Consider the following 20,686-nt stretch of genomic DNA (forward strand, 5'->3'; position numbering starts at 1 on the left):
ATATTTATTTATTTATTTCTAGGATAAATTACTTGAAGCAGAATATCTGGAGGAAATAAAGGTTTTGGGCTCAGCACAGTAGCTCATGCCTGTAATCCTAGCACTTTGGAAGGCTGAGGTGGGAGGATTGCTTGGCCCAGGCTGCAGTGAGCCCTGATTGTGCTACTGCTACTGCACTACAGCCTGGATGACAGAGTGAGAACCTGCCTCAAAAAAAAGAATGATTTTGGCGTTTTAAACTTAAAATATATATATATATATAAAAATATAGCCAAGTAACTCTCCAGAAAGATTGTACCGATTTACCTCTGATGCACAGAATTACATACTTAATTTTTATTTTTCTTCTCCATCACTAATATTATGATTAAAATGTTAGTAATTACTTTAATTTTCATATCTTGAATTAGTAGTACAAGCAAGAGATTTAAAAATATTTAATGACCATTTTACTATCTTTTTTGAATTGCCTATCCATGTCCTTTGCTCAAGTTTCTTTTTTTTCTTTTTTGTTTTTTCTTTTCTTCTCTTTTTTTTGAGACAGGGTCTCGTTCTATCACCCAGGCTGGAGTACAGTGGCGTGATCTTGGCTTACTGCAACTTCTGCTTCCTGGGCTCAGGTGATTCTCCCACCTCAGCCTCCCAAATAGCTGGGACCACAGGCATGCACCACCATACCTAACTAATTTTTTTGTATTTTTTGTAGAGACAGGGTTTCACCGTGTTGCCCAAGCTGGTCTCAGACTCCTGGACTAAAGCGATCCGCCCTCCCTGACCTCCCAAAGTGCTGGGATTATAAGCATGAGCCCCCGCGCCTGGCCCTTTCCTCAATTTTCCATTAGCAAAGTCATCTTTTATATGAATTACTCATTATATAATATGTAGGATAGCAATCAGAAACATGGTATTTTCTTCTATTTATACAAATATTTTCATTTGTAAGTGATTACACTGGGAGTCACATTCTTATGCAAATAATCTTAACTGGTACTGATGTTCACCATCAGACCCTTTCTTTTCTTCTCCCAACCAAGATGTGATCAACAGGTGATACACCTTTTTGTTTGTTTTTTGATTCAATTTTATTTATTTCTGCCCCAAACTTTTTATTTTGAACAGTTTATACGCCACAGAGAAATTGCAAGAATTTTAATAAATACCTCTCTGTCCTTCTCCTAGTTTCACCCATTGTTTGTCAAAAGGAGATACTTAAGTGCAGTATTGCAACAGCTTATGTAGACATGCAACCTTGAGGTCATAGACCTATGAGGGATTGAGACAAAGGTGAATTTAGCAAATATTTTCCAGAGTACTCTGCTGTAATAACCACGTACCCATCTCCAGCAATGACCTGGTGAACAGGGAGACTACTGCTTAGTAACAGAGCAATTCTCAGCTCAAACCTGGCAGGTTCTAAGTTTTCTTGCCTCTGCGGTTTTGAATGGTTGCTCTTACTATGTGAAAATGGAAGACATCATGTCCTGTTCACGTTTAAGAATTAATTGAGATTTCCCCAGGAGCAAATTCTTCACGATACTGCTTTCCTCAGTGATATTTAATGCCTTCCCAGCCCTCATCCCCAATTAATTATTTTCCTCTATAAATGAGATTTATAAAGTACTTGGAATTCCATTAAAAAGAGGTAATCTGTAAATTAGATAAATGCATAAACAAATACATCAACTATAAGATATCTCAGAAATGGTTTCTGTGTAAATTTTGTCATCCACAAGCAACTTGTGTTATTTTCATGGCTACTGAAATTTAAATGTGGCTGCTTCCCAAGCTGTTTCAGCAAGTAATAAACATTGTATTACTTTATTTGCATATAACAAAGCTTTAATTTATGATTGCATGTGCTACATTGACACCTTGGCATTTCCTTTCAGGCTTTTCAAGACATGAAAAAGATTAGTGAACTTGGCTGGATGGGTCTTTCTGTTCTGATTCACCAGCTGCACCCCTAGCATCAGCTAACTAACTTGGAAATATATTTTGTTTTGGTGGGAAACCTATGACAAAATATAATTCGATCAGTGATACCACTGGGCCAATAATGAAAAGCAGATGCTATATACAATAGTGTCATGTTTATTTATGAAGTGTAGCATCATTATCCCAGAATGAATAATGAATGAGGCATGGAACTTAGGTGGTTAAAACCTGTAAGAACAATACCGTGGGCTTCATCCCCAGGTGTCCTCCTTATCATCACATTATTTCACCTCCTTAAACTACTATTTACTCACCTGAAAAATCAGTTCATAAAATGTTCTCACCTTCATTAAAAGAACACTAGTAATAATTGATTATCCATTAAAAGTATCCACATATTTGGGGGGAAACTTGAAATTCTTTATTCTAAAGAGTTTCCAGGAACTAAAAGTAAATACATAAACACAAGACTTGGATTAAAATGTCAATAATATCTTTTAATAAGAACCCAAATCTTAGCTTCATTATATTATGCATTCTGTAGAAGGTTGAAACAGATGATAAGTTCCTTTTTTATTTGTTTTGTTTAGCTTTGTTTGAAATGCAGTTTCCCACTGTTGCCCAGGCTTGAGGGCAGTGGCACAATCACGGCCCACTGCAACCTCAAGCTTGATCTCCTTGGCTCTAGTGATCCTCTCACCTCAGCTTCCCGAGTAGCTGAGATCATAAGTATGCGACACCACATGCAGCTTATTTATTTATTTATTTTGTAGAGATAGGGTCTCACTATGTTGCCCAGGCTGGTCTTGCACTCCTGGACTCAAGTTATCCTTCTTCCACAGCCTTCCAAATTGCTGGGATTAGAGGCATGAGCCACTGCAGCTGCTCCTAAAAGTTCCTTTTTAACACTTAGATTTCTTAGGTCACAAAAATTTATTGAGTCATTATTATGTGTCAGGCCTTGTGTTAAGCACCAGATATTTTTTAGGTGTAAGTTTCTACACCTATGAAAAGAAGAATTATGATATTTTTCTCATATACTATGGTATACTAAAGGAGAACATCAAAGACAGCTTTAGGCTAAAGGATGGAGATAGATTTACCTGGAGGCAAAATTAAAATCTAGCCAGATGTTTTTTCTATTCCTGACTCAGGATTAAAAACCCCAATTCAACGTTTTTCTCTCTAGCAGAAATATTTAAAACCATGTCCTTTCCTGGCAAAATTTTCACATTCATATCTGTTTTGTTCAATAATCCATTCATTCAACTAAGGACTATTTTGAAATAGATAACCTAAATAGAACTTGCATGTTAACGGAGGGAGGCCATATTATTTAAGTAAGGGAGTAAAAGTTAAGGAAAGAGGAAATAATATTTTTAAGTAAATGTAAAATAATTAAGTTTTAAAATGTATCTATTATTTATAAAAACTATTCTAAATAAGATGAAGAATAAATCTTGAAAATAAAGGGATATATAAAACTTAAGAAAAGGGAAAACAACGGTAAAATAAAATCATGTTTAAAAATTCATCTGTTATTTTGGGAAAGTCTTCCAAACAAAGTGACAAAAGTTATGTTGAAAATGAAATGACATGTCAAGATACGTAGGCAAATTCAAAGAAAAGAAAATCAAAAGTGATGACAATATTGATATTTGACAAGATGGAATTTAATTCCAAAAGGAGAAACAGAAAAAAAGAGAAACATTATGTAATGATAGAAAGTACAATTTGTGAAGAAGATATAACAATCATAAACTTTCATGCACTGTATAAAGAAGGAGCCAACCGTACGAAGCAGAATTCCTAAAATGCAAAGACCACACACATGCACAAAACCACAGTGAGGTCTTTTTATACACACACACACGCGCACACACACAAACACGATGAAAAACTCATAACTATAATCCCAGTGCTTTGGGAGTCCCAGGCGAGAGGCCAGGAGTTTGAGCCACCAGTGAGCTATGATTGCACTACTGCACTCTTCCAGCCTAGGTAACAGAGTGAGACCCTGTCTCTTAAAAAAAGATACATAAAAAGGAAAAGATATGGGATATTTAAATAATACCATTGACAGGCTTGGTAATATGGAACATTATAACATATGAATGTGATAATATACATTCTTTTCACCAATGAAACATTTGCAAAAGTTAATGCAAACTTGTCCACAAAGAAAACCTTAAAAATTCTATACTTTGGGAGACTGAGACAGGAGGATTACTTAAGGCCAGGAGTTTAAGACCAGCCTGGACAACATAGCAAGACTCTGTCTCTACAAAAAGGGAAAAAATTAACTGGACATGGTGCTGTGTGACTGTAGTCCCAGCTCCTCAGGAGGCTGAGATGGGAGAATTGCTTGAGCCCAGGAGGTAGAAGCTGCAATGAGCCGTGATTGTACCACTAGCAATAAAATTAATTAATTAATTAATTAAGGAAATCTAAAATGCTTAGAATGAAACAGTTGGTTAAATTAACAGTATTTATTAAATACTTGAAAACTAATGATTGAAAGATGACTCACTCTAACCCCCTAAAAAATAACAAATTGGGTTTTAAAATGAGAAAATTGGAAATTAAGAAAAACTTCTCTAAGTAGTCCCAGAACAACAAAAGAAAGTAAAAATTAAAAGTACAATTTTACAGACCAAAAAAAAAAAAGGAAAAAAGTGGGGAATATGATGGAGACTACTGCATCCAATCTCTGTAATTGAAATGTGAGCAAGAAGGTATAAGCACAGGAGAGAGTTTATATATTGATCCCAAGAAAATCTTATAGAAAAAAATTGACATTTTAGTTCTATGGACAAAGAATGCTTTCTTTAATAAAGGATCCCAGTATAATTGGCTATCCATCCACAAGAAAACAAAAGTAGACTTTCTTCATGACATATTAAAATAAATTATAGGTTAAATATATATGTGCAAAAGAAAAAAACAGAAAAAAGAAAGAACATTTTAAAATTAAGGAAGTATTTGAAAGACTATATAATCTTAGGATGGGGAGACATTTTATGTAGAACAGGATACACTATATAAATGAGCTCTATCCCAAAGGAATTCATAACCTAGTACCACAAATAATATAAATACATTAGAGTTAGGGATGGAATATGTTATTTTTGAGATAAGAACAAGCTATGAGGGCCTAGAGGACAATTTAATTCATTCTATGGTACACTGGGGAAGGGTTCACAGAAGCAGCATTATTTGAGCTGTTTTTAAAGGGGTGAATGGGTATCTTCTAGGTAGTTTATGAAAAGGCAGAAAATCATTTAAGGACCTAGTATTTCAGTGCCAGTGAGAAATTCAGTGTAATTAATGTATAGAATGATTGATTGCAGAGGTTGAAAATGGACCAGTTTGTGAAAGAGTTTATATTCTAAGCCAAGAAGTTTTAACTTAATTTTAATGTCTGTCTCCTGCTTAAGGCCACTGATAGTAGTTGAAGCTATGGTGATTGTCAGATCAATCAAGGAGAAAGGGTACTCACTGTAGAGCGAGAACATGTTTGGCCAAGAGTGGTAATTGCAGACTTCCATATCTATTCTCCCTCTTTTCCTTATTAGCAGAATCCTGATTTTAGTTAGGATAGACTTGTACTCAAGCTAAAAGTCAACTTGCCTCAGCTTCTCCTGCAACTAAGCTCATCTATGTGACTAAGTTGTGGCTAATATAAGCAGAAGTGCTGTTAGAACACTCAAGAAAGTTCCTTAAAAGGAGGAGGTACTCCTTTGCCCTTCAGTGTTTTCTCCACCTTCCAGATTGCCACAGGACATATTTGGATTGTGAGGTGAACCAGAGGATGTAAGTCTTTTATTAAAATGATGGCTTCCTGAAGACTATGCAGACATAATCCTACATAGGCTTTTCTGTGAGCAAGAAATGAATTTCTGTCTTGTTGAAATCAGATGTGCCAAACCTAATCTCAAATGATAAAGATGAGTACCAATGTAAATACAGTGAGAAATCCCTACATTTAAGAAGTGGTCTGAGAAGAAATTACCAGTTAAAAACACTGAAAAGAGTGAGGCAGGAAGAAATGGTATAGAAACCAAGACAAAAAGACAGGTCCGAGAGGCAGGATAAGGGCAAAATAAGTAGCAGATGTTTAAAAGAGATCAAGTAGAAAGAGGCTTGAATGCAGCCCATTTAATTTAGAATTCCAAAGTTGTGTTGACTTAAGGAGATCAATTTCAAGCATGAGGTAATCGCATGAAAACCAAGTTGAAATGGGCTTCTGAATGAATGAGAGTCAGAGAGCTAAATTAATATTTAATTTCAGAAAAAATGAAATAGAAAATAAAGATAAGGTGAAATGGAATATAGATGTGTCATGTCTTGTCTCACAACCAAATTGTATCTCCAATTCTCATGAGCCTGCTAATATTGACTACCATTTATCAAATTAAAAGAGATTTATCTAATCCTTTGACAAACTCAAAATCTTCTAAATAATTAGAAATAAATCGTCCTTCCCATTCATAATCACTTTCATTCCAGGACCCAATTCTGTTCCTAAATAGGGTGCTATTCGGGAAAACAAAGTGTTTTCTAGTCTCAACTCAAATTCTGTCAAGGTATACGTGTGAGTGAAAGTGGAGTGGGGATAGAGACACCATGAAGTTCTGATGTCTGAAAGAAATGAAGCTTCATTTAATTCTGAAGAAGTTCTTTTCCAAGTATCCAACTATTTGAAGGTATAGCATTTAGTTTGTATCAGAGATTTACAATTCCCCATAAGGAAATTCAAGAACTCTGGGGTTCATATGTGATGCATTTGCAAGGTTATTTCCCTTTTGATCCCCAGGCTCTGGCCCCTAGCTATAGCCTCCTTTTTCCTCCTCCCTCCCTTCTCCTCTCCTTCCCACTGTCTCTCCTTCCTTCCTTCCTTGAGAAATAATGCAGTCGTATCAGAATAGAAGCTATGTAAGAAAGGATGGTATACTGGATTGCTTGGGATATTTTAATACATATTCAAGAGAAAAGGCAAATATATCTTAATAGAGAAGAATGCAAATTGAAAATCAGAGGGCAAGGCCACCAGGATTAAAGATGCAGCTTGGACCAAATATTGACCAATGCAAATGTGTTGAATTTTGAATATAGCATAGATCATACTTAGTGAGATGCTTTCCATTAACGATTTACATTTAATAATAGTGAACATGTCACAGAATATAGTTTATGATTGTTAGAAAAATGAAGTTAAATCAATACTTGGGAGATTATTTATTAATGTGTGAATTGTCTGCTTTTTGAATAATCATAAATAGTTTTAAAATTTTAAATGTGTTTTTGAAAGAAATTGGTTACACCCTGGGAAAAAAAAATAAGTATGCCTTACAATATCTAGTGGAAGGGCTTAAAGGACAGATTTTCATTTCTATTTAGGAAAGAATGTTTCTCCTGTCTTCCTGGATTTGCTCCATATCAAAAGACATGAATACATATTGTAATTATAAACTGTGCATTGTAATTATAAGTTGTAAATTCTACTTCAAAGGTCAGCTATGGTTAGATTCAGTGAGTTTTACCTTAAAATATTGGCTTAAAACCATTCATATCAAATGGATAAAATAACTTTTTTAGTTTGCAATGGCCTTATGACTTTGGGTGGTATGGGAAGAGAAGTTCTCAAACCAATACTCCTCAAGGTTAGAGAGGGAAGCTTCTGTCTGACGCTTTCCTGTTGTACTGAATGGCCCTTGGTATATCCTTATAAAAATTTTCAAACCCACAGAGCTATTTAAAGATAAAAAAACTTATATAACTTTATTTTTCAAAGACTAATATGTCTCAGGTACATTTAGCTACAGTACAAAGGATAAGAAAATAGCACCTAGGAATTTTTTAGATTGTAGAGAATCTCAACGCTTTACCTTTCTTATTTCCTCTCCACTTTTCTAGCAAAGAAGCCAGAGTGCTCCCACTCCCACTCCTTTAGTCTATTGGGTCAAAAGGGGCCTAATTTTCATGCGAACAGCCCTGAGGGAATAATCTGCCCCTCTAAAGGAAACCCAGACCACTCCGTTCTCAATCTCATAAGGACTGTTATTCCTCGGGTCATAGGAGCCCCCAAGGTAGTAGATGCCATTGAGATTGGCTGCTTGGCAGTTGTTATACCACCAGCCTCCCCCATAGACTTCTGCACAGTTCTCTTCCCACTGGTCTGCATCCCTGTCAAAGGTGCTGAACTGCATGCTGTTGTGAGAGGTGTACTCTGTCCCTTCCTCTACGGAACCTTCAATCAGAGCATCGCCTGCAGTGCCTTCATAGGAGGAGACCTGGAGGGCATAGCCTTCGGCCTCAGAGCCTACCCGGAAGTAATATTCTGCATAAGCTTCATTCCCAGCCCAGTCCTCTAATTCAACCCTAAGAACAGAGCCCCTCTGGGTTAGTAAGTGGAGGTAGTCATTGCCTAGCCAGAATTCTCCTTCCCCCTCGTCATTCAGGCTGCCGAAACCTCTCTTGTAGTCTTGCCAGGTCCGGTTAAAATTCAGTGATCCATCCATTCTTTGCTGGATCAAAAGCCATCCTCCCAAACTGGTCTCTTGATCGCAATAAACAGAAAAAATCTTACTGGATCCGGGTAGCTTGATATTGAAAATGCCACTTTGGGTACCTGAAGGATGTGTTTGGAGGACATCATCACAGTCTAAAAAAAAAATTAAGCTGGTTGGAAGAAGTTATTCTCATTTAACTTTACAAAGATAGGCACGACTCAGATTAAAGAAGGCAAATATTGTTTCCTTCCCTTCTGTTCTTTCTTCCTCCTTTTCTTCCCTCCATAGGGGAAGGATGCACTTACAGTGGGATAGAACTTATGCAAACAAGGGCTTATTTATACCTACAAATTGCAAAGGGGATTTTCCTCAAATGGATTTGGAATTTTACTTGCACATACTAATAGCAAGTAACCAGTACAGGTAGCTAAGCATCAATTAATACTAATAGAACTTGTTTTTAGGCTGACCTAAATGTCAACTGAGACACATACTAAAAATGTGATTAATCAATTGGGTGACAATTCTAATAGCACACACTTTGACTAGTGAAAGAATTTGATTAAATAAGCTCAAATAGAGTTTCAGAGGAAGTAATTCATCCATTTAACATGTATTTATTGAGTCATGACTCTGTTACTGTTAGGCATTTGGAAATACAGAGATGAGACAGACAAAGGCCCTGCCCCCATGGAACTTACAGTCTAGCGCAAAAACAGACCAAAAAAGTGTAGTTTCAATGAATTGTAACAGAGAGTTAAGAAGGAAATGCAAGGGGCCATGGGAGCACTGTGCAGAAATATTGAACTTAGTCTAAGGGGACAGGAAAGGCTTCCCCAAAGGAGAAGTGTGGATACCTCTGGAAGAGCGAGATTTAGCATGGCCTCTCTTGGTGGAATGTGTTCCTTCATGATCAGCTTCACTTCCGGCCTCATCTGCCATTTTATAACTCTTGCTTTCAAATGTAGAGCCTTCTCTGTTGTAAGCTGTGCTACTAATAAATTGTTTGCTGTGACTTGAAGTTTTACCACTGGAAGGGAATTCAGCTACCCCAGAGTGATGAGAACTGGTTTCCTTTGTATTTGTGAAGGTACCAGATTCTGAACCCATTGACTCAGCCTCACTGGCAAACTCTCTGAACGTAGATGGAAAGAAACCTGAAAATGTTTTTCCAGTTGAGGCAGTGTCAAAGAAGGCAGCTGCATCAGGGTGCCTATGGCGGAACTCATCCAGAGTACCTATGCCTAAATCTATTGCCTCGGGACAGTCAGAACCATCTTCGGAGGTCACTACTTCTTTGGTAACTTCTTTGTGACCATCAGGACCAATAACAGTCTTAGTAACGGTTTTAGAGCATGAACGACGTGTGGTGGTTGTGCTACCAGATGTGACCTTCTCTTTGCCAACCACGAGCTCTTTGTCTCCTTTAGAAGTGACCAGTTTTTCTGTGCGGTGCTCTCTGTTTGTCCCTGGACTTACATTTCCTGGCACCTCTTCAAACGTGCCCCAGTCTGGGTTGGTAGGCCTGGTGTTCCCAGAGCCTGAGCTATCTGGCCTAAAACTTCCAGATCCAGAGTGCCAGTGTCCAGTACTACTAGATACAGAACTCTCAGAACTCCAGTGCCCAGCACTTCCATGTCCAGAGCTGCCAGGATTCCAGGTTTCGGTACTACCAGGTCTAGGGCTCCCAGTGTTTTGGTTTCCAGTACTTCCAGGTCCAGAGCTCCCAGGGTTCCAGGTTCCAGTACTTCCAGATCCAGAGCTCCCAGGGTTCCAGGTTCCAGTACTTCCAGTTCCAGAGCTCCCAGGGTTCCAGGTTCCAGTACTTCCAGATCCAGAGCTCCCAGGGTTCCAGGTTCCAGTACTTCCAGGTCCAGAGCTCCCAGGTTTCCAGGTTCCAGTACTTCCTGGTCCAGAGCTCCCAGGGCTTTGGTGTCCAGTACTTCCAGGTCCAGAGCTCCCAGGGTTCCAGCTTCCAGCACTGCTAGGGTTCCTGGGGCTTTCTGTCTCTGATCCTGTTCTATAAGAGGTGGAGCCTACTTGGGTAACCTCATTTCCACCAGGTCTCTCTAACTCCATTCTCATCTGCTGCATGTCTGTTAATGCCTTCCACTCTGGGGGTACCTTCTGAAGCTGGCTCTTGAAATTTGGGGGAAACAAGTCCGGAACTGGGTTCATTTTTATCAGTGGTAAGTGTTGCCTATCTCTAGAGGGAAGTAAGTCTTTGGCAATGACCTGTTCAAGTTGCTTCTGCTGATCTTCATAGTCCTTCAGATCTACTTCACGAGCTAAAGCCCTACTGCATGACCCTCGACAAGATCGGATCTTAATGTCAACGTCCACCTAGAGAGAGGGGAGAAAAAGAAAGAGAAAATGTAGATAAAAATACATAAACTATGTCTATTGAGTTTCTGGTAGTTAATTCTCCTTCTGGAAACTGGTTTCATTTTTTTTTTTTTTGACTTGGAGACCTACCACTTAATATTCTCTGTTTTCTGCTTATCGAGCACCCTCGGTGGAAGAGATGTTGGGTATTACAGGGCTAGCAAGGATAAGCAATGAATGCTCTTTGATCATCTTAGTCTCAGAATGGATCAAGAGTAAGGTGCTATTCTCTCTCAAAGGCAACGCTAATTAAATGATCCTTGGTGAAACTCAGGCTGAAGACTCAGAGGCATGGTGATGTAATGGGCTTTGGAATTAGACAAGGACTGAACACTTGATTTTGAAATTTACTATCTATGTACCATTGGAAAATTTACTTAATATCTCTGAATTTTTTTTCTTCAACTGTTGAGTGAGGAAAATAATACCTACTTTTAGGTAGATGATGGATATAATACTTTTCTCTGCATATAGTAGACACTCAATACATAACTATCGTCTTCCTTTTCCCTGCTACTCATAAACAAGGAAGTCTGGGACCACAGCCACATACTTACCTCCAGTCTTTTCATATCAACCAACTGGGCCCTAACATTTTGCTGCAGAAGTTGGATATGCTGTACTTTTTCTATGACTTTGCGCTTCAGGACTTCAATTCTGCTTCTCAGATCTTCAGACACTCGGTTATAGGTATTATCACGGTCTGAAATAGAAAATATGGTTATTGAAGTAGCTGCTGAGTGATTTGTCTGTAATTGCCAGCAAAAAAGAAAGGAAGGAAGGAAAGAGAGAGATGAAAGAAAGAGAGAAAGAGAGAAAGAGAAGAAGGGAGGAAGGGAGGAAGGGAGGAAAGGAGGAAAGGAAGGAAGAAAGAAAGAAAGAAAGAAGTTAGCTTGCAAATATTCCCAATTTTATTTTGGTTACAGTTTAATCTGTGAGTTCAAAACGTATGGGGCATTTGACTTTTGGATAATGTTATGCCCTGCAGCCATCCACGAATCCCAGTTAAGATGTCCTATTAGCAATTAGTAATCTCAAATAAATATAGAAGAAATTTCTTTGGAATTTTAAAGGTGTAATTTGGAGTTAAAATAATTGGTTTGATTGCATTCCAAATATTTTATAATATCCTTAATCAAGGGACTTGAACATATTGGATTTTCTTATTGATGAATTTTTCTTTTTATCTATAGATTTGAAATTGTTCCTAAGCTGTTTTGGGTCAACAGGATCACTCACTTGCCAGCTAGTGTTGCATCACTGATTTTAAATGTCAAGTGTTTGTGAAGGTGTAAAAAGGTAAAGCAAAACTTCAGAAACTGAGGCCTCCCTAGACTCGCTGTCCGTGCCCAGAGTGAATGCGATGTTTCCTAACCCTAATGAGTAGACTCTGAAAATGATGTAGCTTGACTCTATATTTTAAAGTTAAAAATCTACCTAATCAGCTCAGTGGAGTCTGAGGGTTGAACTCCCAGCTTTGTGTCTTTGAATAAGTTCCTTGACCTCTCAGTTTTCACCTCTGCAAGGCAGAAACAAAAATATCCAACTCAAAGAGTCTGACCCATCCTACTTTCAGTATATACTGTTGAAAAGAACACACTTAAATTCTTGTTTTTAATCCAAAATTCTGACTTATTTTGTGACCTTAAACAATCTCAGTTAACATCTTTTACTTTGAAAAAATAGCAAAAACAAAAGCTCTCCCTTAAAATTTTCATGGATGTTATGAAGGCGTATATTTCTACACTAAGTACTTTGGGATGAAATTGTCATAGATATAAGCAGATATCATATTTATTTAGGATTTTTGTTGTTTCTGTTATAAAATCAAAGCAGTAAAAATGTAATACTTACTATTGGATGAGACAATATCGCCTCTCAAAATTTCCATTATATTAGTGGTCAATGAGTTAGAATCCTTATTGTTCTTCTGATAGTCAAATAGCGAGTTTTTGAGCTTATTTATTCTGCTTGTAAAATCTTGATTGACTTCATCAATCAACCCTTTCATCCTGCAGCCAGAAGGGCATTTGTAGTTCTGAAAGTGAAGAGAGAAAATTACAGTAAGGATCTATCTCTTGGATTCAGAATAATTTTGCATGTTTCCATGCAGTCCCCATTTCTTCCTACCCTGTCTCTTCCAGACAAGTTGGCTTAAAAGTAGGTAAGAGGACTAGTTAGAGGTTGCAGACAAATTCTGGAATGATGTTCCACTTAGCCATAAATTAGATGCCAGGAAATTGAGGCCACTATACTCAGGTGCCTAGTTTTGCCTGAGCATGCAACTGAAATCCAGTCTGTTCACCCACTAATGATCCAGAATTGGGGAGGTAATTAAACAGTGCTCTTGCTAGTAGGTTCCTTTTCTTTATTTGGTACGTAGGGAGCTATTCAATTATTTTCTATTTTAAAAAGTTTCTGGGACCAATCAGATCAGCCTGTGAGCCCCTCTAGCAACAGAGGGAAGGAATTTCCTGCTTCCCCAGCTAACTGCTTACCCAGTCTTCATCAGAGCAGAAGGGCCAGTCTGAATCTTTGCAGGCAGATTGATGCCTTTCCACAACCCTTGGGCCACGCACGCCTCCTCCTTCAGCTAGAAAGTCACCTTCACCAGTATCTGCAGTCTTTAAAGATTCATTCACATACACAAAAGAGAGCAACAGCAATGTTAGCCAGAAGAGGAGACACTGGCATGCCTATAAGTCCCCAGGAAGAGATGGCACTCTCACAAAGATTAAGGACACCAGCCACAGGGCTTCTGCAAGCCTCAGGTTTCTTGTCTTCAAATGGAAATCCTAAGACCCATTTTATGGAGTTGTTATGAGAATTAAAGGAGATAAGGTGTACAAATTTCTTAACTGTGTATGACACTAAATAAGCATTTGATAAATATTAGGAGTTTTAAAGAATCCATCCTAAAAGGAAAATTATTTGAATCTACAAAATCAGTTAAATTTTACCTTTTCATTTTTACTAATGACTGCAGACAGAAAGAAAGTTGAAAGCTATAGAGCTCTTTCTCCTGTAATTGCTGCTTCGGTAGAAAAAACCTACACTATCTTAACTTAATGTTCCTCTCTCCTTCAAGTTTCTATGTAACCTTTAGAGATGGATTCATAATCTAAAAGAATACCATTACTTCCTAAAAGCGTATTGCCTTACTAACTAATCTCTTCTGATACTGCAAAGATGTTTCCAAAGATAATTAATTTGCTTTTTCTTTTGTCTTGACAAACACAAAAATAACCTTTCAGCAAAACTGTACGAAAACTAAAAGTTCTGCTTATTACGGGCAAGTAGCAAAAAATTAATAATTAAAGAAAACAAATCTTACCGTCGAATGTTTTATTCCATTAACTAGCATTATAATGCACCAAGGCTTTATAACTACAAGGATAGCAAAGAATTCTTGCCCTTTTTAAAACAAAACAAAACAAAATGTAGTAAGACTGAATGACTGATGCTAAAGTTTCCCTTGTGAGTTTGTACACTCTCATCCATCTAAGATCTTCCTCTTGGGGTCATATTACCTTGTATTCTTGAGGTGTCAATCCCATCCAGGAGCTTTCCTCCCAGGCCTGGAGTTCATAAAGCTAAGAGTGTGTCATGACATAGAACAGGTAGACTCTGACCTCCAAGCTCTTTGTGGAATAAACACCAGAGAGAAAGCAAGAAGAGAAAATGAAAAGGGCCATACCCATCCTGTGCCCACCACACTTAGGACCAGGCAGACGATCCTCATGGAAAACATCTTTTCTAAGGGTGGGGCTGGCTCATGAGGAGCACTCCAGCTGAAAGAAAGGATTGCCTCCACTCCTAGTTCCCATCCCATTTAAATCTGCAGGAGGTTTGGTTAATCATTGGCTTTGTCCTGTGTAGACTGTCAACCCTCCCTCTACATCCTTTGTTCCTCCTATGCTGTTGGTGTCCCAGAAATTCTTGCTCAATTCCCCTCAGCTTGTTTGCTTCCGATAAGCTGTTGCAAAGGTAGCGTTTGATTCTCCAGCAAACGATTAGGAGAAGATCTCACATTCCAGGAACAGGGTGGCTTTGAGAATGAAAAGAGGAGCATAGGAGGGTACATCCATATTTCTATATGTGAAAGAATACAGAAGGTGCTTAGTTAAGCTAGCTGTAGCCCCCAGTAGTAGTGATTTAGCAAATAATATTTCACTTTATGCAGAAATTAGGGTTGGGTGATCTGGTGTGTAAAAAATAACTTTGGTGATAGGCTGGCCCTGAAGGCTTTCTATAACTTTATTTAGAACAGATTACTTTTCTCTATCTAAAATATTAAGATGACAGTAGCCCCAGGAACCAAACATCTTAGGTTCATAATCCAAGCTGCACCACTTCCCTGCTCTATGTTCTTAGACAAGTTACTTTACCTCTTTATACCTCAGTTTCCTCATTTATAAAATAAGGATGCTGATAAGCTACCCCATGCTTTTATGAAGAATAAAAGAGTTAATTCTTATAAATCCCTCAGAACAGTGACTGTCACATAGGAAGTACTCAGTGAATTATGGGAGATCATAAAGTGCCATGAAAAATACAATTTCTTTCCTGTTTCTGTGCCAGCAATCTCACTTCTGAGTGTATTTCCAAAAGAAATGAAATCAGGACCTTGAAGAGATACCTGCATTCTCATGTTCATTGCAGCTTTATTGACAATAGCCAAGATATGGAAACAACCCAAGTGTCCACTGATGGATGAGGAGATGAAGAAAATGTGGCGTATATATACACAATGGAGTATTACTCAGCCCTGAAAAACAAGGAAATTCTGTCATTTGCAGTAACAGGTGAACCTAGAGGGCATTATCCTAAGTGAAATGAGCAGATATAGAAAGACAAATACTACTTAGCCGGTCGTGGTGGTGGGCACCTGTAATCCCAGCTACTCGGGAGGCTGAGGCAGGGAGAATCACTTGAACTCGGAAGGCGGAGGAGGTTGCAGTGAGCCGAGATTTCACCATTGCACTCCAGCCTGGGCCACAGAGCGAGACTCCCTCTTAAAAAAAAAAAAGAAAGAAAGAAAGGAAAAGAAAGACAAATACTGTATGATCTTTCTTATGTGTGAAATCTAAAATAGTCAAACTCACAGAAGAAAAGAGTAGAATGGTGGTGGCCAGGGCCTGAGGCATAGGAGAAATGGCGGAGATGTTGGCCAAAGGGCACACAATTTGAGCTATGCAATATGAGTAAGTTCTGGAGTCTAATGTGCACCATGGTGACTATAGTTGCTAATACTGTGCTGCATATTTGAAATTTGCTAAAAAGGTAGATCTTAAGTCTTCTCACCGCACAAAAAAGTAACGATATGAGGTGTTTTATGTGCTAATTAGATTAATTATGGTAATCATTTGACAATGTTTATGTGTATCAAAACACCAATCAGAGAGAAGTTCCCCTTTGAAGGAAAGTAAAAAAACATCAAGCTGTACAACCTAAATTATGCAACTTTTATTTGTCAATTATACTTCAATAAAAGTAAAAAAAAAAAATTCAGCTTAGATTTGCCAGATGTATTAGGTTGGTCAAATAGCAAATAAAAATAAGGGTGTCCCAGTGAAGTTTGAATTTCAGATAAACACCAAATCTATTTTAGTATAAGTATGTCTCATGTGATATTTGAGACACACTTAAAATTTTTTTGTTGTTTATCTGAAATTCAAACTTCACTGGACATCCTGTACTTTATCTGGCAATCCTACCTTGCCTCAAATTCTGCTTCCTATGTGAAGCCAATCCTAATAAGAGTGATAGCTGATGTGTATTGAATGTTTACTAAGTCTTGGGTTCTTTGCTAGACATTTTGCAGGGTACCTGATTCAATGTCCAATTAAAAGCAATCTCAAGTTCTTTCATACTTCCTTAGAGTGTGCACTACTGATGGCATTTATCACTGTAGGAGTACTGTCTGTCTCCTCCACTAGATCATAAACTTGAGAATTGAAATGTTTTGTTGGTCTTTATATTCTCCCCAAAATGTGTGGGCCCTCATTGAGCGAGAAAGCATGAGTGGGTTCCAGTGATGGAAAGTTGCCTGGCTGCCTCCCCCCAGCACTGCAGACATGTGAAGCTTTCTAAAAATGGCTGGAAGCCCTGGTGCAAGGCAGTGCACTGTCTGCTCTATGGAAGGCTCCTTGTCTGATCAAGCTCACCCCTGAGGCAGCTTGCTATGATTTCTAGAGCTAACTGCAGAACAAAGAGGAAGACCCAGAGCCCCATCCAGGTTCCACAGGGCAATGATTCCATGAAAAGCTGGGTTATACTCACTCACAACACCGCACTGGCAAAATGTCAGGCTTAGCTAGGAAGGCGAGGCTTGATCTCTGCACACATTTTCCTTTGCCCACAAGAAGTGCCACCTTTGGGAGGTGAACATGGTATATAGCAAAGAAGTTCCCGAGAGTAACCTGGTAGGCCTCAGGTGAGTCGGGTGAATGTAATCTGATTGAAGGTAAATTAACAGAAACAGTTTGGTTGAATGCCACCACCCTAGTGCCATGTCAGGGTGTTTCCAAGGATGCCACCTGAGGACTTTATCCTTGCCTCTCAGAATAGCACATCTCACGCCATTTCTTAATCCTGGCCTCTGCTCACATGGCACCTACTCAGAGAGCCTTCTCTGGCCACCTGATCTAAAGAGCTGCCATTCTCGCATGTCATTCCATTGACCCTGCTTGGTTTTTCCATACTGTACCTTATAACTCCTGGACAATGTGTATTTGGGAAGGTATTTGTTTATTCTGTGTCTTGCCTACACTAAGCTTCCTGAGGCCAAGGCACAAGGACTAGCACAAATGCCAGGCATAGAGCAATTGCTGCTCAGTATCTGCTGGAGAAATGGAAGGGCTGTCACCATACAGTGGTGGCAATGCATGGTGGGCTTTCCAGCATGTGAGACCTGGATTCCAGCTAAGTGACATGGGCAAACTATTTAAATTCTCTGAGCTATAAAGGGGATGATGATATTTGTCTTGCAGGATTGCTGTGAAGATTATGTAAAATGGTTTATGTAAAATGTTGGCTATTCACAGCAGGAGCTCTAGAAACAGTAGCTTTTATTTTTCCTAGAATATTCCAATGCTCCATGATAAAATGTTCCCTTGTTTTGACTCTAGTGCCAGGAGTCCCTAATGAGGCACTTTTGTAGGTCACTCTTTGGCCCCACACTGCAGGCTGCTCACCAGGCTGGGCTCTCTGCCCCATGAACAGGCTGTATTGTAAGCTTTGGAGGAGTAGGTTTTGTTTAGAAGGAAAACTATGCAAATTAATAGGCAACAAATAATACGAGTATCATTTTTTAAAAAGCATGTGACAATAAGAGTATCTTTAAAAGTGCAAAACTAGAAAAAAGATTGAAGAAATTTTCAGTTGCTTAAATTATAATCTGCTGTGCGTTGCCTTTTTCTTTTTTCTTTCTTTTTTTTTTTTTTTTTTTTGAGATGGAGTCTTGCTCTGCCGCCCAGGCTGGAGTGCAATGGCACGATCTCAGCTTACTGCAACCTCTGCCTCCCTGGTTCAAGCGATTCTCCTGCCTCAGCCTCACGAATAGCTGGGATTACAGGTGCCACCGTCATGACCGGCTAATTTTTTGTATTTTTAGTAGAGACGGGTTTTCACCATGTTGACCAGGCTGGTCTTGAACTCCTGACCTCAGGTGATCCACCCACCTCGGCCTCCCAAAGTGCTGGGATGACAGGTGTGAGTCACTGCACCAGGTTTGTCTTTTTCCTATAGATAACTACAACCTATTTGCCTTAACTCTAATGAGAAGGATGTTTGATATATCTGTATTTTTTAAGTTAATGTAATATCAAGATTTAAGTATAAAAGTTAATATAAACATTTAAGAGCATGAATTTACATATTTGTTATACCATAACTTTTAGCATGACTGGAATAGTTTTTACTAGTTTTAATAGCTTTATTTGTATGATATATAATATAAACAGAAAGAGTAGAAATTCTATAGCTATATGTTTCAGTTTTAAACTATATCTACTCATCACAACTTCCACAGGAAAAGTAAAATACATAACCGGTTATCTAGATATTTGCAGTTGTATAAATACAACTTAAAAATACAAAAAAAAATGACAGTGTTATTTTGAATGGAGTATTTGTCTTACCCTGGGTGGATACCAGAAATTAAATGTATTGATTTCTGAGAGCAGCTCACTCATTCACTCATTTGTCTAAATTTAGCAATCATTTATCCTATGTATATTATTTCTCTAGTCCTGCATACTATGTGCTTAAGATAGAAAGGAAAATAATGTATGGTCTTTTACCTTCAAGTTGCTTACAATTGGCGAGCAAGTAAAATACATTTATACAGCTGAGAATTAAGTTAAACTATGTAAACTTGATATTTCATAGGTCAAAACAATAATACCTGCAGTTTTATATGGCTTAATCTAATATAAAACAATGGAAAAATCTGTAAGTTATATGCTGAGTTCTGTTAGAAAACACAGCAGAGTGATATATCATTTATGTATTGCTCTTTGTTTTGTTTGTGTGAGATATTTCTTTAAAGTATTTAATTCAGGTCTCAAAATACAAGATGTTTCTGAAAAATTCTTGTGTCATCTATCATAAAAATCTACATGAATCTGTACATTCTTTCCAAAGACATTTGGTATCCTAATAACAAGAAGATAATGGTACTTTGACAGGAACTGTTTTGTTAAAAAAATATTAAGTGCATTCTTGGAAAGTACTAAAATTATTTTCTAAATTTTGAAATGACTAAATTATGAAAATTTATAAGATTTTGACATTTATAAATACAGTCTGATCTAATGAATTCAAAGGACAACATTGGCAAAGCTATTTAACTTTCTGTAGTTTTTTCTTTTTCTTTTTTCTTTTTTTTTTTTTAGAGACAAGGTCTTGCTCTGTTGACCAAGCTGAGTGTAGTGACGCAATCATGGCTTACTGCAGCCTGAACTCCCTGGGCTCAAGGGATCATCTCACCTCAGCTGCCTAAGTATCTGGGATTACCAGCTTGTGTATCTTATTTTCTCTATTTGTCTCGTGCATCTCAAGGGTGTTGCAAAAGTTTGTCTTTACTAAGATGCTTACTGTGAAAGGTAAATGAACTGGTAGGATGACCTATATAGGTGTGACTAATAGAGTGTTTAATGTTTATTTTCAGAACTCATCAATTTCCTGACCTCAAATGATTTCCCCAGAAGTTACAGCTGCAAAGATAAAATAGGAATTTCCTTAATACCCAGAAGTGATTCTGAATTGCACTTAAGAAAGTGAGGAGAAAAAAAAAAAGAGCTTTTTGTGATCTTGATTTATTCCATCACACTGTATTTCTCTTTAATCTCTTTATTCAGGAAAGACACCCACCTTATTTTTTATAGTTGAACTGACTCTAGATTAATGACCACTTAATTGAATAACTTTTTATCATTTTTGAGATTAAGAGCTATTCTGTTCCAATAATATAATAATAATTATTTTTTTATCCTTAGGAATAATTTTCATGGTCTTTGACTTAAGCACTTTTAATCAAGTTCTCATTAAGTAGTTATAAGTGTGTGTGTGTGTGTGGGTGCGTGTGTGTGTGTGTGTGTGGGTGTGTGTGTGTGTGTGTGTGTGTGTGTGGGTGCGTGTGTGTGTGTGTGTGTGGGTGTGTGTGTGTGTGTGTGTGTGTGTGTGTGTGGGTGTGTGTGTGTGTGTGTGTGTGTGGGTGTGTGTGTGTGTGTGTGTGTGTGTGTGTGTGTGGGTGTGTGTGTGTGTGTGTGTGTGTGGGTGTGTGTGTGGAGAGAGAGGGAGAGAAAGAGAGGTGAAAGTAGTCTTTGAGTTTTTCTTACTGTTTTATCTCT

General features: G+C 38.0%; 2 protein-coding genes across 2 annotated transcripts; both read right to left on the reverse strand.

Moving 5' to 3' along the window:
- Nucleotides 1–7,689: 7,689 nt before the first annotated feature.
- On the reverse strand, nucleotides 7,690–8,456 carry LOC144340858 (fibrinogen alpha chain-like). The gene has a single exon (XM_078002385.1). The coding sequence runs from the start codon at nucleotides 8,454–8,456 to the stop codon at nucleotides 7,890–7,892; it is 567 nt and encodes a 188-aa protein (XP_077858511.1). The 3' UTR covers nucleotides 7,690–7,889.
- Nucleotides 7,690–14,808, reverse strand: FGA (fibrinogen alpha chain). Its single transcript, XM_078002384.1, has 5 exons — nucleotides 14,530–14,808; nucleotides 13,331–13,456; nucleotides 12,687–12,870; nucleotides 11,390–11,535; nucleotides 7,690–10,790 (listed from the first exon to the last, which is right to left on the reverse strand). The coding sequence occupies exons 1-5, from the start codon at nucleotides 14,662–14,664 to the stop codon at nucleotides 9,261–9,263; spliced, it is 2,121 nt and encodes a 706-aa protein (XP_077858510.1). The 5' UTR covers nucleotides 14,665–14,808; the 3' UTR covers nucleotides 7,690–9,260.
- Nucleotides 14,809–20,686: the final 5,878 nt, after the last annotated feature.

Source organism: Macaca mulatta, chromosome 5 (assembly GCF_049350105.2).
Source record: "Macaca mulatta isolate MMU2019108-1 chromosome 5, T2T-MMU8v2.0, whole genome shotgun sequence".
NCBI classification, from domain to species: domain Eukaryota; kingdom Metazoa; phylum Chordata; class Mammalia; order Primates; family Cercopithecidae; genus Macaca; species Macaca mulatta.

Bases quoted from the DNA above. Each gene is read 5' to 3' on its own strand.
- LOC144340858 (XM_078002385.1), bottom strand. From the start codon at position 8,456: ATGGATGGATCACTGAATTTTAACCGGACCTGGCAAGACTACAAGAGA.
- FGA (XM_078002384.1), bottom strand. From the start codon at position 14,664: ATGGGATGGGAACTAGGAGTGGAGGCAATCCTTTCTTTCAGCTGGAGT. The intron at 11,536-12,686 runs GTAAGTATTACA...TTTCTATTTCAG, and splicing joins CGATATTGTCTCATCCAATA to ACCGTGATAATACCTATAAC. The intron at 10,791-11,389 runs GTAAGTATGTGG...CCCTCTCTCTAG, and splicing joins TTGATATGAAAAGACTGGAG to GTGGACGTTGACATTAAGAT.